Consider the following 16,789-nt stretch of genomic DNA (forward strand, 5'->3'; position numbering starts at 1 on the left):
TTGCAGCCTCAAGCGAGTAATTTTTCAGGGCTATGGGAGCAAAGCAATGTCCATTTCAGTAACTTAAATAGGAAAAAGATATTAATTAGGTGATAGTCACAAGAAAATGCAGTAGTATGCAGGATACGTGCTACTATGCTAGTAACAAAAATTGTTGAAGAGCTTTTAAACACCTGAGAATAGAAGTAACATACTGAGACATGTTTTATGCTAATAAAGTAAATTAAGACCTGTACTTTAGTTACATAAAATACCATAACCTTATATGGAATTAATATTGAGGAAAATGTTTGTGGGGGTTAATTTATTTTTCCTTTAAAATAGGAAACATTCTTTGGGCAGAATTAACTAGCCATTAGCTAACTGATCTTTCAAACATGAAATTTTCATGGGAAGTGTACTTAGCAAAATTATAAGGAAGAAGTGTATTCTTTTCTCTCTTTTATTTTTTTTCTATCAGGAGATAAAGCTTACAAAAAATGAAACTCTTTGAAATCTGGAAAGATTTGGAAACCTATTTATAACCATCTGTACATGTAGTTCATTCTTAGTAGCCTGCAACGTTAGAGAAGAGCAGTGGCTTAAGTCTTGTGACACAAGCTTTTTGACTAAAAATGTGGTTTTAAACTAGGGAAACAAACACAGGAAGGTAAAGCTGGACTTAAAAACAAACTCAAAACCACCTATCTTGTCTGATATTCTACCTTTCTAATAAAAATGAAATAAGTCCTAAACTGTGCATATAATATGTCTCTCTAGCATTAGTGGTCACTAAGTTGTGTTGCACAGGGTCTCGCTTCTAATTAGCTCAGAATTTCATTAACAATAATACTGCGACATGATAGTACATTATATCAGGACAAACTACCATTGGACAACTTCTGCATTGAATTGACTCTCTGTTCAACTAGGTCTCTATGTCATACTCTTTCTAGAACACAAATATTTATTCTGACATTTAAAAATGAATTCTCACTTGACTTGTATTTGACCTTGTGTGTCCGTGGTTGTTCTCAGGAAGTGCGGGATCTTTTCTGCTTTGTCTTCATTATCTTTTTATTGTTGTCTTAATTGTTACAGATCACCTGGGTGGCTTTCTGTGTCAGTAATTCCATTTTATGTGATGGATATTGATTTGTCAGCATTTTGGCAACGTAAGGTACAGTGGAGTACCCCTTGACCTGTTGCCTGAATAGTATGAGGGTAGGAAAAAGGAAAATGTCAAAGCAGTAGCTAATTGAGCTAGCTGCCCAGACCTAAGCCCAGGTTTAGCCATAACAATAAAATTTCAAATTCCTGTCTTCTGTTAATAGTGTTTGTAATTTAAATTCTTTATTTAGTGTTGAAATGAATTTGTTTTGAAGAGTTTTCTCTGTTGGTTGCCCTTTTCAGGGGAAAGAAAAACTAGAAACAGTAGAAAAATCTAGAAAAACAGTATAAGAAATGCTGTTACTATCATTAAACTTCTTCCTAAGCCTTGGGAATTTAGTTTCAGAGATTCCCTCTCTGTTTGACTGACACAGCTGATACAATCCTTCAGAGGAGATTGTGTGGTTCTATTTGCTAGCCTGGTTCAAGAAGAACAGACAGGAGTGGAAAATCAAGGTCTTGTCACGTGCATTTGTCCTCTTTGCAACCACTGACTTGGATCCTATTATGGATAACATTGGATAATAGTATGCATATTTTGTGTCTTTAAATGCTGAGACATATTTCAAAGTCAAACCTGTACTGTCTTGGTCTCCAAGTAGCTCTTTGGGCATAAATGTGGGGAAGGGAGATTTTGTGATAATCAATAATATGTCTCTCAATGTTATTCCTGTGGTTTGGACTTTCTTCCCCCACAAAGAAGTGTCTTGTACTTGCCATAAGCTGCAGAAAAAGCACTCTAGGAAGAATTTCACATTGACTTCCTTTGCTTATTGATGCCGCATGTGTGGAAACTGTCATATGCTAATTAATACTTCCGATTTTACAGTTGGGATGGAGAGGGGATTAAGCACGTATACTTTTCTTCCTTTCCCACAAAATTAATCTTCTGTACAAGTAAATAGGAGAACACTTTCAAAGCACTACAAAGCATGAAAACGTTCCTATGGAGAGGATTTTGTCTAACTGAAAAGATATTTTTCTGTCTGAAAAATTCTGGTTATTATAAATTGTATTATCTTCCTTTTTCTTCTTAGGAAAGAGGTCCTGTTAAACATCTTAACCTCTGACAATTTAATGGGTTTTAAGTTCAGAACTTCAGTAAGAAACCATACCGTCTTGGTTTAGGGCAACAGTGTGTGACTGTTAATAAAGACACGATTCTTTGAAGCAGTCTTTAAAGATGAGTGCTATAATGTAACATATTTACATTGTCTAGTGTTCCAAAATCTTAGCTGACTCTTCTTTAAGAAGAAAACTGCTTCAATGTGTCTGTGCATTTCTTTCACCACTGTACATTTGCATGGTCTGCCTTCAGCAGGTGAGTCATGCACCATGCAGTCAGCCAGAGCCATTTGTTACAGCTAATTATATTTATAGACTAGACTTATGCAGTTCTGCTGCTCCTTAATATTTTTCCCTACATACCCATATAGCTTTCAGAAGACTTTCAACCCAATTGGATGGGAAAGTAGAAGTTCCAAAGACTTCATAAAAATGAGTTTGGTAGAGAAGAAGGACCCAAACTAGTCATGCCGTGTAAGGGAAAGGCAGTTGTAATGATGTAAGTTACTCATTTGGAGAGCCAGCAGACAGCTGAGTGTGTGTTCGTACATATGCATGCATGTTCGACAGCCACTTAGCTTGTGGATGGTTCAAAACCAGCCGCATCCTGTTGTTTATGCAACCAGAAAGGAAATATCGGGGGAAGCTGAGTGTAAAGCAGGGGAAGAGTAGAAAAGGATGAGAAAAGGGACTGGGAATGGCGTGGAGAATGGGACTTGGGGAATGTAGCGTTTTGCAGATTGGTGTCTTAGCTGACATTAATTTTGCTGCTCACAGACCTCATGATTTCATAAATTGTGGCTGAAATTTCCGGTGTTGTCATATTCAGGTGTTGCAGGCTAGTTGGATCTCTAACTTGAAACCTTGGCTTAGGTATGTGTTTAATGTCTCTTGTTGAAACTTACTGTGTTATCTGAACAATGAAAAATATTTTCTTTGTAACTGACATTTGCCACCTTTTTAGTTTAGAGTAAAAAAAATCTTCTCTCTCCTTGCTGATGATAAACATCATATTTGATAGTAGTTATTTTAAAGCTACTCAGGTTACGATCCTTTTCTGCTTTGTTTTCACTCTGCAAGCCACATGGAAGTGCTGCCCCTTGAGAGTAGTGTGCTTGCTGTATTCACAGAGCTTGTACCGACAGTACCAGAAGAGCCTGAATAATGTTTTCTTTGATCCGGTGAACTGAGTGCAGAGCTGGAAGCCTAGTAACAGAATCAGGGTTAGAATTGATTGCTTTTTAGCAGGTGCTTTGTTGAATGTTAATTTTTTTCTCTAAAAAGAGACTTTCCTTGGAAATGCTACATATGTTGCTACTGATAATTGGAGTTATTTATGCTGCCCCTATCAAGTCTTCCTTTCTTTTTCAAAAGGAATACCTAGAACCATTTTTTTCAACATCAGTTTTTTTAAAAAGGAGGATTCAGTCAAGTCTTTAACATCTCTAGAGGCTGTATATCAGCTAGACTGATATGTAATCCTGAGGATTTAACAAAGAGAAGTCAGAAGTACAGTGATTGTTGTGGTAGAACCTTGTATTTCTAGAATTAGATTAAAGGATACAGTTTTACCAGTATTATTTCAATATTTTCCCACACATTGGCTTATTAACAGACCGGTTGTATTCTCTGTCCCTTCTCCTCTTTTTGGCAAAGTAGAGCTGACCCAGTCCACGAACTGTTTGCTTGCAGCAGACTGGTAATAAGTATATAATTTGTGATAAATGTATCACAAATATGTTATTTACCTCAAAGATGGTGACAGCCATTCATCTTCAGTTTGCATTTTAATAAATAAGCTTTGCTTGAATTTGGTTTTGTTTCTTCTTTTTTTAAAGCTACAATAAGAAGTCCTTTTCCAGGGAGAAATAAAATTCTCCTTATCTTTTTATAAAATCACTTCTCTTTTTTGGACAGGCAATAAAAACAAGAAGTTAGTGTTAGAAACAGTAATGTTGAGAAAATACATTTTGACTTCCTGTCTTTTAAATTTGCAAGCTTGAAATTTTTTTGACAAACATGTCACAGGATCAGATGATAGCAAGAAAAAGATTGCTTATATGTTTGTGTACATACAAAATTGACCTTTGTGATGCAGCTTAACATCTAAACACTAAAAGCAGTCATTTGTTTTGACAGCAGAATTAATTGAGGCTAAAACAGTCGAAATTCCACTTGTATCAAGCTGTTCATTAGGAACTGCTGTCTGGCTTTAGTGCTGTCAGAAAAATAACCTGTTCTGCTATGATTAAATAGCAGAATGATGGTCGGTCCACTGAATTTGAGAGAGAGGTTGAATAAACTTTCTACTGCGGAAACAATTCAGAAGTGACACGCTGCAAGGGGGGTCAGAATGTGCATTGATATCCAGCTGAGCTGTCAACTGGCACTGAGCCAGGCACGCAAAGCTTTGCCATTTGAAGCAGCATGTGAAGCATATGCAGTTTAAAAAAAAAAATGTCCTCCTTTCATGCATGATTTACACTCAAAGAGACAAACTTTTGTTTTTATCAAAAACAAGAATATGGTTTGTTATTGTATTTGTAACTACAAGTACAGATTTACTTAGTTTTTTTAAAAGCTTTTGCTTGAAACAGATATGTTAATGTTTATACGTGTGCATGCGTGTGTGTAAACTGATTCCTCAGGGTGGGGGGAAGGGCAGATTTTTTTTTTTTTTGAGTGTCTGAGTGTTTGCAGTTATTGAAGTTTAAATGTAGTTAATAAAAATATATGCTTGGGTGGGATAGTGTTTCTTTCTGTTACGCATACCTCGCTTAAGCTAGAAAGGAGACAGTTACTAAAAGCAAAAGCAAACGTAAAGCAGGCTTTAGTTGATTTGTTGGCTTCTTGGTTTGTTTACCTTTTTAGCTCTGCAGGATTTTCCAGTTCATTGATATACTTGCTGGGGACTCTTTTTCAGGGTATGACATAATATTATGTTTTCCTTCCTAGTAATAGTAGTTGGATTTTGTATTTGCCTTGTTTGTTTAAGAATCCAAACAGTAAAGCTTTTTTTTTTCCCTCTATTGAGGGAAGTGTAAATTATTTTATTGTTTTGACCTCAGCAAAACATCCTCCCAGTTTCTCCCTCACAGAGGTTTTGTGTTAGAGGTATACAAATAGGTTAGAAAATCTGTCTCTAGGGTTTTGTGGAGATAGGTTTTGTAACTCTTTTCAAGGCAGTTGACAACAAAGTTGACAGTCTTCACGATAATTAGTGTCACTTTGTAGATAAATTAAGTAGCAGTTGTAAGGTTGTTATTTATAAACTCTCTTCTGTAGTTGCCGTATGTATACTCTGAAAATACTGTTCCCGTAGATGTGGGCTAAATATGGAGTAGATACTGTAATATAATTTACCGTGCAATTACGTTTTCTTCATTCATCTTTGAATACGATCAGTATCTCCTTATTGTTAGCCATCCTGTTTGCCTCTTAGTGTCATGAAAGCCCACATACTCACAAGCCTCTTGTAACAAGAAAAACACTACATGTATTTTCTAAGCAGTCTGGATGCATCCCGAGCTGCAGACTCACCGGTGCTTAATTTATGCCAGTATCACTTATTGTAAGTTACTAGATAAATTAAACTAAAAATCTTCCATTTATTCAGATTACCTTTTGCCTTTTCTGTTCTAGCAAACCAAAGCTCTCTCATTTTCAAGAGCCTAAGAAATGACCCATTCCTGATTTGTTTGCTTCAGTTTCTTGTCAAATAGCAGCTGTCTGCTTCCATGTGTCTGTAAAACCATTTGCCTTTTCTTGATGTCCATGTCTGTCCTGGCTGGTAGAATGCTGTGAGCCGCAGCAGCTTGCCTTGGAAAATGCTTTAGGATGACGCTTGGTGGGAATGTTTACATACAGTTAGAGGAGCTTACTGATTTTTGATGCATGGTCCCTTTGTAGAATACTAAGTTCTCATTAGCATCCTGGTAGCTAGGTATGTATCCTTAAGTTACTGAAGTCACACTAGATACTCATATCTCTTTCTGTTTTGAATGCTAACCTTCATTTATGCACTATATTATTTTTTTTCTGTTCTGTGTGTGTACCGTAGAAATACTTTAAAGTCTCTGTACAGGTATTTGAGATGCTTAAGCCATACTTACGATTCTGTGGATCAATATAACAACAGGCCGACCAGACTGTAAAAGGGTCATGTTGAGCCTGAAACTATCCATGCTTAAACCAACAGAACATTAATTCAGAGATTTTTGCAAGGGTTGGACTAGATCTCAGCTATAACTTTTTACTTACCCCGGTAAGAATCTTAAAATGTATTTTTGATGTGTACAATGCTGGTTTAGTTCCAGCATTTGCTTTTATTTTGTGTTCATGTTAATGCCTGAGAATAGGCTTCCATCTCAATTCGCATTGTTGTCTGGTCTTGTTATGAGGAAAAGAACAAAGGAAATCTCAAAGCTTTGACTTTAGTACAGCAGAATATCATTACTATCATCATTATTATCATCATTATTGCAGTATGGCAATATCTAGATGGCCCTTTTTAGTGCTTTGGGCTACCATATGCCAGGGACTGTAGAGACTGCTTCAGGTAATGACTTCAGTCCCCAACATCAGCAATACTTCTTAAATGTGAAATAACTGCTTTTATTTCTTTGGATGTTGCAACAGGCAGTGAATCTATATACTTGCTTCAGAAATTTTGGCCATTATAGTCTTCCAGATTTTGAGCTGAAATCCTTGTTGGTGTTAAGCCTTTGTCTATACTTCAGTCATTGGGCACAAGGCTGTTAAGAAAACTTTTCTGCCTCATAGAGAAGAGGTGATGCATCCACCTTAAAATCTTTGCGTAGCTGTTATAAGAGTTATTGTGATACCAGCACATGAGTTTGCATGCTTTTACCTGCATCTATATGTTACACCTGTCTGTCAATCTCCACTAACTCCAGCCCACTGGGAGTTTTCGACTACCATCTAATGATTAAGAAATCAGGAATCAGAAAGATAGATGTTACCGTGGTTCAGAGAAGAAAGGTTTTTCAGAGTTTTTTGCAGTGCTAGTGCGGATGCTTTTGTTTCCATATACACAAGTACAGTGGTCAATGCAGGGGAATTTCTTAATAAAGCATCTGAATTCCTTATTGATGCTGCGCTCCCATAGCAATGTGTGCCTAAGGCCTTTTGGCTGGCTAGGAGACTGCAGCTGGTTCTAACAGGAGACAGTGTGGTCACAGTACACGCTTCTGGCTGGGGTATATTTACATCTTGGGTATTATTACATCTTTGGGTACAAAGGCATCTGCCCACAGGAGACTCCAGCTGTTATGTGGGCTACCCAAAGCTCATCACAGTTATCCTGTTTTCTAAATTGGTTTGCCATAGAGCGCCACAGAAAATGGCTATTTCTGTAATGTTATTTTGGTTTAAAAATACTACTCCCCGGGCAAAATATGGTACTCTTTACAGCAGGCATATAGGAAGCAGAACTGTTGGGAGAACTGAAGTTACAGAACTAAACTCTAAGAAAATTAAAAACTGCTACAAATTTCACTCTACTCCTCTCAAAAGGGCAAAATGTATGAATTTGCCTTTGCTGCAAGCAAATAATGCAGCATGTGTTATATTGGTGGGGAAGGGTTAAATACAAATTGTACAAAACCAGCGAACACCTTTGGCCATTGGAGGAAAATGCTGAACTTTATTATGTAATGCTTGTGAATTCATTAAGGATAGCCACTGGCGTCTTGAACTTCTGAGATTCCAAAGGATGAAGTGCTCCACAGAAATTTGAGTTAAGTAGGGAAAGTAAGTTAGGATCAAAAGATGCTTTCGAATTGTAACTGATTCACACAATTTGATGTAAGAAAATGCTGTTTTCATGATTGTTATTTATCTTTACAGCAGTAAAGCAGCTAGTAGATGCTGGGGAGGAAAGAGAGTGCGTGGGGGGAGAAGGGACTCCTATGATAACTCTGCCCATTTTTGGTGAAGCACAAAATAAGCTAGTAGGTATAATTAAGAAAAAAGCGTATTTAAAATTTCCAAGGTAACTTCATAGACCTTAGTAAAAAGCGGGACCTGGTTACTGATTTTTTTTGCTCAGCTTCTCTCTCATTACTATCTCAGGCATTTCTTCAGTAACTGAGATTTTTTCAGATTGCATTTTATAGTCTTCCCTGTGAAAAAAGAATACATTGTTGGAAGAATGAAGTGAATTTTTTGGGGGAGAAACCAGCATTTGTTAAATCTAATTGAAGGTGCTAATCTGACCTTTGTGCATTTCTGTATTAAGCGTGAATGTCTGTCTCTCAAAATAAAAAGTTTATCAGACTGTAAAAAAAACACCTTCAAAGACAGGCATTAGGCAAGTTTAATGGACAAAATACAGAAAATCGGATGTGTTGTTAAAGAAAATCTTTGCTTTCTGCTTGTATTAGAGGTGAAAGTTAAAGGTACTGGTCCAAAATAAGGATGAGTTTTATCTGAGCCTTGAATATTTATTTTAATCATTAGTGTAAAAGTCTTAAAAGTCTGGGGATCAGTCTTAGTAGCTGGAAAGGATAAAGAAAAAGATGGTATTCTGAAAAAGCTTGTGCACTGTTTTTCTCTAAAAATATATTTAAGTCTCTTGTTTACAGTTTTTTCCTTCTGTTTTTGTTTTGGGGAAGAGTGTTTGCAGTTGGTTTGGCTTGGGGGTTTTTTTCCTTGCCAAATGGGAATATGTATAGAAGCAAGAAACAGAAGTAGTTGAATCCTTAGCAAAGTGATGAAAAATGTATTGTCTGAAGTGTAGTGCTGAAGAAATAATGGATTTGTTCTTCAGCTTCTATGTTTTATGGTATTTTTCTGAATTTCTTGCCCAATATATTTTGAACAATAGAGTTTAAATTCCTAAAATAAAATGTTGATGAAATCAGTATGGGGATGTAGATGTCTACGATTCTCTAAATCTGTTTTTCTGTATTTTTTTGCTGGTTTTTGTTTTGTGAGATTTGCTGATTTGTGGAGCACACTGACTTTGGTTTACTGTGGATATAGCGGAGAGCAAAGGAGAAGGGATTGGAAGACCATCTTTAAATGCCCATGTATTTACAATATTTAGTAGAATGAGAGCTCTGTTAGGAATTTGTATTTCATCTTGTATATTGAATAGTTAGACTTGCGTTTGAAATGATTTTATAATTTAAATTTAAAGGGCAGTTAAGACTGTCATTTGAGATTGGTCTTTTGATATTCTGCTCTCAAGAGCTTCATTTGGAGGCCAAAAAATTACATTATGATAAATGGGATATTAATGGGTCCTAGTCTCAGATTCTCACCCTGCTGCTAGTTTTACAAGTACGCAGAACTTTTTTTACTGGCAAGGAAAATTTTGCAGACTTGGTCTTAATTACAATAAATACAAGTAATTCCTTTGAGCACACCTTTTTTTTTAAAAAAGATAATCATTAGAAGTCTGCAGAATTTCAAAGAAAATATCTGGTATGTTTTACCTAATTTGTCTAAAATAATTCAGTTTGCTTAACATCAGTGGGTGCTGAGTTGTGTCATCAGCTTCTCAATTGTCTTTCTATTTATTTGACGTAAGCATGAATTTTTTCATTTGCAGTTTTAAGAAATGGTATCAAAATGCAGTGCTTATATTGAGTTGAACACAATTTTGCACTGCAAAAGTTAAATGTACATACTGGGGGTTACATTACAAATAGAACCATTTGAGGTACTTAACTGCATGAATCACATACAAATTAATCCCAGTTGTGTAATTTACAATTCTAATTCATAGCTAAATTATTTTTTACTTTCATTGTGGCATCTCTAATTGCAGCAGAATGATTTGGTATGCTGTACTATTTAAATCAAACTGAAGCTTGTAGTCTGCATGTTTCTTGTATCTGAGATCTTTTTATATCAGGTATTTATTTTAGGACTAAGAGTATGATATATTCATTCTGAAAAGAGTGCAAGGGAAAATCTGGAAAATGCTTTCAAGTACACCTCTTGTTTTATGTGAAAACACCCTGAAAATTGCACAGCTCTTGGTTTTACAGTGGATGCTCATGAATAATCATACTAAACTGCATAATAAAGATAAATAAATCAGAGCATTTACTAGCAGGTGTGTTTTGCGGCAGGAGTGCAAGTAGTTTCTATATTTGAGGTTTCCACAGTTGCTTTACTTCCAGTTGGTTTTAAACGAAATTTTCAAGATTTTAAACTCACACTTGAAGTAGTTGCTTAGCGAGGGGGGCGGGAGGGGTGGATTTTGGCTGCCTTCAAATATAGAGTTGGGAATGGGGTTTTTTTCCCTGCTATCTTATCTGTAATGTGCCTATAAACTTGTGTGCACTCCCTTAAAATGATAACAAAAAGATAAGTAATAACCCCTCTTTCACAGTGCTAGCATGCTAAACCTTTTTTTTCCCTTCTTCTTCTGTGGATACAGTTGCAAGCTGCTGCTCCAAACAGGGGCCAAAAGGCTCATTCTTAGCATGGGCTGAAAGTAATGGTGTCTGCCTGCATGTGCTCTCTGTTTGCTTTGCCCTTCCCCAAGTGGTGGTGTGATTCTGCCATTCCCTGAAAAGGGTCCTACAGAAAATCACTCTTTTTTCTGCACTTTTGCTCCCTAAAATGGCTCATAGTGGGGTTAAATAAATTCTAGGCCTGGGCAGATTGAAGGAACGAGGGTTAGGACTTCACTTTGCAATGACAATTGTCTGTTACCTTGTGTCAACTGTAATGAAAAGCCATAATAATGAATTTATTTAGATACAGCACTTAAGTAGTGTGCTCTGCTTTTTTTGTTCTGTTTAGTCTCAACAATGTTTTAAAGGTTTTTTATATTCTTTATTGCTATGTTTAAGATTCTAAGTGCCACTGTTAACTGTCTAGGTAATTGGCTATGAAGAGGAAACAGAAGAACTAACAATACAGAGTTAGCAAAAGTGTGAATCTCAAAATTAAGGCTATAGCTGTGCTTTTTTTCCTTTTTGATTTTTCTTTATATAGCTCTTGCTCATTAAAAGAAGATAAATTGAAACTTTACACTGATACTATATTATAAATGCAATTTTGAATGAGAAGAGGACATCAATTAGAGATGTTTCATGTGGTTGTAATAACACAGGCAACTGAATTGTATTTAGACAGTGTGCGCTAGTATTTTAATTTTTCAGTATGAAAGAGTGAAAATAGTTAATTATTTGCTCTACGTGTATGATTTTGCAATCTGTTGGACCATTGGCAGGGTAATTGTGCTTTTCAGTTACCACCTAAATTTATAATTAGATTATCTAATATTTCCAGGAAATACTAATAGTTGTTAAAATATCTTAGATTAAATTTGACCTAATGTTTATCTTTATTGTCATTTCTTTAAGGCCCTATTGAATTTGAAGAATGTAACACATCCAGTGCAGTTGAAGGTGAGTTGTTGTAGCATAGTTATTTATGTACGAATGCTGTGGATAAGGACCTGAAACTGTGGAGGGAAGGGTATTCAGTAAGTGAATCTGTATAACTCTAAAAGTACTCCAGTAGACTAAAAAGCAGTCTTCATTTAAAGTACTCCAGTAGACTAAAAAGCAGTTTTCATTTTGAGAAACAAGCTTCAACAAAAATAAGACCTACAATACTTTACAAGCCTAAAGCAGAAAGGTCAGAAAAGTTTAGTGTGTCTTATAAATATACTTTGGCTAAGACCCTGTCTTTGCAGAGGTTTGGATTTGGTTCACTTATGGCTGTGTTGTAACTTAATTTACAAGTGTCAAAACACGGCCCAGGCTCTTTCCATTGTTACCATGTTAGTTACACCAAGTCTAATGCAGTGTTATGGACACAAAGCCTTTCTTTGTTGGCATAGCTTATTTTGCTTAGGGGATTGTTTTAAGTGGTTAAGAACTGCTTTATTTGCATAAACTATGTATTTACTTTTGGGACAGAGGAGTTGACAGTATAGCTATAGCAGCCGACAACTTTTTAAGTTGCCAAGAGTGCAGCTGAGACTTAAAATTTTTTTTGACTGAAGCAGAGACGATCCATGTTCAGAAACTACTCTCATATGCTATATGTCATTGTTTTGGACTGCAGAAGGCAGAAACAGAAAACAAAGCCCAGACTAGCATTTAAAAATAATTTTGCAGCAAATTCTGTCTCTAATAAAATGTAAGATAGGCTGAGTTTACAGCTACCTGATTTGAGAAGTTTTAAGTTATTTAACCCTGAAAATTTCTAAGTGTGGAGAGATTCTTTATGTGCTGTGTAATGTATTTCTGTAAAGGGAAATATAATGATTTTTTTAAATGATGTGATTGAATTGCCAGTTGTTAAGTTTTGGAAACCAAATTATTTCCACCATTTTGCTCAAAAGCATGCTGTTGGTAGTATCATACATCAAAACAAAATTATAGACTAGTTGGATCAGATGTTTGCACTTAGTCATTTTGTTTGTCAGTCTGCCTTGCTTCACCAAAAATTGGTGAGAGAAGCAGACGTGGCAGTACGTCTGATGCAATAGTTAAATGTATTTTAATTTCAGTACATTAAACAGGTAGGAAAACAAACTGTTTTTCTGTACCACAGTACAGAGTGCTAAAACAGAGAAGAAACGACAGAGAGGAGGCATGATTCCAGACTCAGAGAGAGCCAGCCTTAGAGCTGGCTACAGCACTGGGAAATCATGAACTCGGCATCAGTGGGAAAGCCAAGAGACATGCTTTTTTTACAGGACCAAGATCCTACTTCTTAGGAGAGACAGTGCCTTGTAGCTACTGGGAACATGCAGGGAAATAACAACAGGGTGTTGAACTGCAGTAGCTGGGAGGGGCAGGGTTCAGTTTCTTATCCAAGTGCATTGGCTACTCAGGATCAGCTGGAGCAATAGCTCCTGTTGAGTTTCTGTTATCAGAGCCTGTTTCCTCAAAACTGGCAGTGCACCCATTTTCTATTTAAAAAAAAAAGTAACAGTCTGAATATCCAACTTGGACAGTTGGATGTACAATGCAGATCAGTTTTCTAAGGACTTAGTAACGTGTTGAACTGTGTTTTAGTGTAATTTTTTGATTGGTGTGTTACTTAACAACAGTTTGCAATAACGTACCCTTAGTTTGGCTCCATATCTATCTCCACTGTTAGATTTCTGTAACACTTGTGGCAGCATTTAAAATGTACTGGCATTGGTATGCACCTGTGTTTGACATTGCTAAATACATACTTGTCTCTTTGATCTTTAAGTGAAAAGTGTTTGTTCCATAGGGATAAAACCACGGAAGAGGAAGCCTTTTGGTTTATCAGGAATAATGAAAAAAGAAAAAGATACTGAATCTGTGTAAGTATATTTCCATCTTGAAGCCTTGTCTTGTATGAAAACTAGTAAAAGTATGGGGATAAGCATTAGAGGATTTTTAACAAAAAAATGGATTTGTAACAGAAGTTTAGAGGAATGCTATGAATATGAAAACATCACAGCTTCTTAAGATTTTTGTACCTAAAGATTTAAGGAAATAACATAAATGTATTTGTAGTAGTCTACTCATGTTTCATTCTTTCCTGTGCACAGGTAATTAGTTCTCCCTTGTTCTACATTTGAACATTGTAGATAATGTGATTCTCATGTGTACTTCTAATGAAATAATAGCTCTGTACATGGAAAAAGCCCTTGCCTGTGTTTGCAGAATTGAAGCTTCAGTTATTCTTTTATTAGAAAAATTTTTGTGTACGGTACTGAAGGACAGAAAAATCTTTGAATGTTTTTTCAGTACATCATGTGCACACTCATTTCTGAAAAACCATCATTCTAACTCATGACTGATGTCCCGGCTATACTCTTTGCCATATTCGCTCCGTGTGCTCTGTCTACCAGGAGTTAAAACTCTACAGAAAGTGACTTTGAGTAAAAGTTCTTAGATGGATTGGTCACTGTGTATTAGTAGTTATGGTCACTATATTCCAGTGTGTTTTTTTCATAATTTCTAGATGTGTTTTCTCATTAGAAGTATTTGATTTAACAGAAAATAGCTTGCAATTTGACAAACTTAGCAATACAGAAATATTCTCAGAGGCAACATCTGCATACATACTTTTTAAAATGACTTTTGAAAAATATTTTACCAGCCTTGGTTTTTAATAAAATGCTGAAAAATTAATGAAGTAGAAACTGCAAGTGCTAATTATTTGCACGTACAAAGTGCCTTATAGCTATTTTTCTTTTGATATTTAATTTTAATAGTGATACACTTCTAAACCCTGCTTTGTCTTCTCTCTGTCATGATGCCTTCAGGACTCCAAAGTGTTGTTTCTTAAAGTCATTCCTCTATATTTCTGTTTTTTCTGTGATTTAGTCTTTCCCCCACCCTCTCTTCTGTACTTTATTAAGCTGGAGTAAATAGCAAGAGAAATGTTGTATATAGAGTGATTTTGGTCAGCAGTAATCTGAGAATACTATTTTGTTACAAAGAATTATTTTTTCTGATAAATGTTTAGTTTCAAAATAAGTAAATTAAAATGTTATAAAAAAAGTATGTTCTAGGTGAACCTGCCCTGGCAGGGGGATTGGACTAGATGATCTCCAGAGGTCCCTTCCAACCCCTACCAGTCTGTGATTCTGTGATTATTTGCCTTTTGTGTCTTGCATTTCCTTATTTGCGAAGTAGTGATTTTGATAGTGTTCTTGTATGGTTGAATTCTGTAGCTGTCAGCTTTTATTGTCCAACAAAATAATTATTTTGCTACCACATGGGCTGTTACTCAAGCTAATCTCATGTCATGTATGTCACAAAACTTGCAATCCAAGCATCTCCTTCCATTTAGGCAGATGATGAAATGAAATCTTGCCCCGGCAAAGATTTAGGGCACTTAATAGTAGTTTTCTGCAGCCAGTAAAGGCGTGGAAGCTCCAAATTAACTCTTCCCAGGTGTATGACTCAATGTATCCTTACTCAGAGATCATGTTTGCATTGACCTGTAACAGAAAGAAAATTTTCTTGGGCACTGAGGGCTGAAAAAACTGACTTCTACACATTCTACCTTTCTATACTTATCCATTGTAGTATCTGAATACTTTTCTAAAAGCTGCTTTTTCCCAAAGACATTTTATTTAATGTTGAAAGAAAGATAATATAGCTATCTCTTTCTAGAAAAAATTTTGATTTTCATGACACAGTGATGTCATCAGAAAATATAAATCAGGTCAGCCACTCTAAAATGGGAAAGGCATTTGCCTTGCTTTCAACAAGTTGGACTGAAATTTGATTTATATTATTTTATTAACTTCTATATTTACACACAATACAAAAAAGAATAGATTTTGAGGTCAGAAAGAAAGATGATGGCATGATATTCACCTCCTATGTAACACATGCCATAGGCTTTTACAGAGATTCTTGCATTAATCCATGACTTCTAAATGAACTGGAACATCACAAATAAATAACAGAGGATTCATTATGTGCTTAAGTAAAACATTCTAGTAGTTATTTAAAAAATTTATTTGCTAGTCTAAATTTTGTCTGATTTAATCTTCAGCTGATGATCCTGTTGTAGGCTATACATGATAAAACTGTATCGTCAGTAAGTTCTCTGCACGTATAGAGGTCAAGTCGTTTCTTAATCTCTTGTTAAATTAGGCTGTAAACGTATTTAATTTGTGTAGGGCGTGCTTTCTGCATCTAGAAAAATTCTCATGGTTTGTAGCCTTTTATCAATACAGTTTTTAAACCTAAACTGGATGTTGTGTCTAGTAATGATTTTACACAGGGAAATGCCATACACAGTGTATTCTGTTATGCATTACTATACACGTTAGTCAAGGATTCCACTTTATTTCACTTTTTCTAACCGTTGCTTTACGCGATTTGGTTGTTTAATTTTTATCTACAGTCCTTGAATTCCCTTACAGAATCCCTGTTTGCTGAAATGTTACCTTATACCAGAACATGACCTAGTTCTTCAGTCTTAAGAGAAAGATCATGCATCTAGTGATGTAAAAGCACATCTGTCTAAAATCTGTTTTTTTCCACTTCACCAGGATTTGCAGACTATTGAGTTTTCCTTTGTATCTCAAGAATTGGATCCTGGGAGATGCCATTGGATCTCCTCAGCTCCTCTGAATAATACTAGATCTGCCATTATTTTTTGAGATCTATTAGCTTGATAATTTTGAAAATCTTCATTATGGGCTGACTTATTTTCACTGTAGTTTGCCTCACATCCTTTACATTTCTTAACTTTTATGGACTTCAGGCTGTCTTGTTTGAGTATGGACACTTTTTAAAACCAGCATGTCAGAAAATCTGTTTCTTATATCTTTTGAGAGAAGACTAATTACTACTTTGTCTCTGCAACCTGTAAAATAACTTCTAAAATAGCTCTTTGTATTGCTATGAATTCAGTTTAGCCAGCAGAGGGAGATAAGACTAAGTCGATTAGAAACTTAGTCACATATGTTTTCTTTTGTGTGAGGCCTTTCAGAGGAGACGGGATCCTTCATCTCACTGTCAATTCCTTAACAGGCTGTACTGAATTTCATATTAATGTTTCCATGTTAGCAAGTTTTCATATCTGTTTTTAAAGACACTGTAGTTTTTACATTTAACACATTCGGCCTTTCAGA

General features: G+C 35.7%; 1 protein-coding gene across 11 annotated transcripts in view; it reads left to right on the plus strand.

Annotated features, from left to right (window-relative positions):
• FCHO2 (FCH and mu domain containing endocytic adaptor 2) overlaps nucleotides 1-16,789 on the plus strand; it is a 94,401-nt gene that overhangs the window by 37,956 nt on the left and 39,656 nt on the right. For all 11 annotated transcript variants that reach the window (XM_054187033.1, XM_054187032.1, XM_054187023.1 and 8 more), the window contains exons 9-10: nucleotides 11,562-11,606; nucleotides 13,435-13,507. In XM_054187033.1, coding sequence (XP_054043008.1) covers nucleotides 11,562-11,606; nucleotides 13,435-13,507 — 118 coding nt within the window. The remainder of the gene's footprint in view (nucleotides 1-11,561; nucleotides 11,607-13,434; nucleotides 13,508-16,789) is intronic.

The sequence above is a fragment of the Rissa tridactyla genome, chromosome Z, assembly GCF_028500815.1.
Source record: "Rissa tridactyla isolate bRisTri1 chromosome Z, bRisTri1.patW.cur.20221130, whole genome shotgun sequence".
NCBI lineage: Eukaryota > Metazoa > Chordata > Aves > Charadriiformes > Laridae > Rissa > Rissa tridactyla.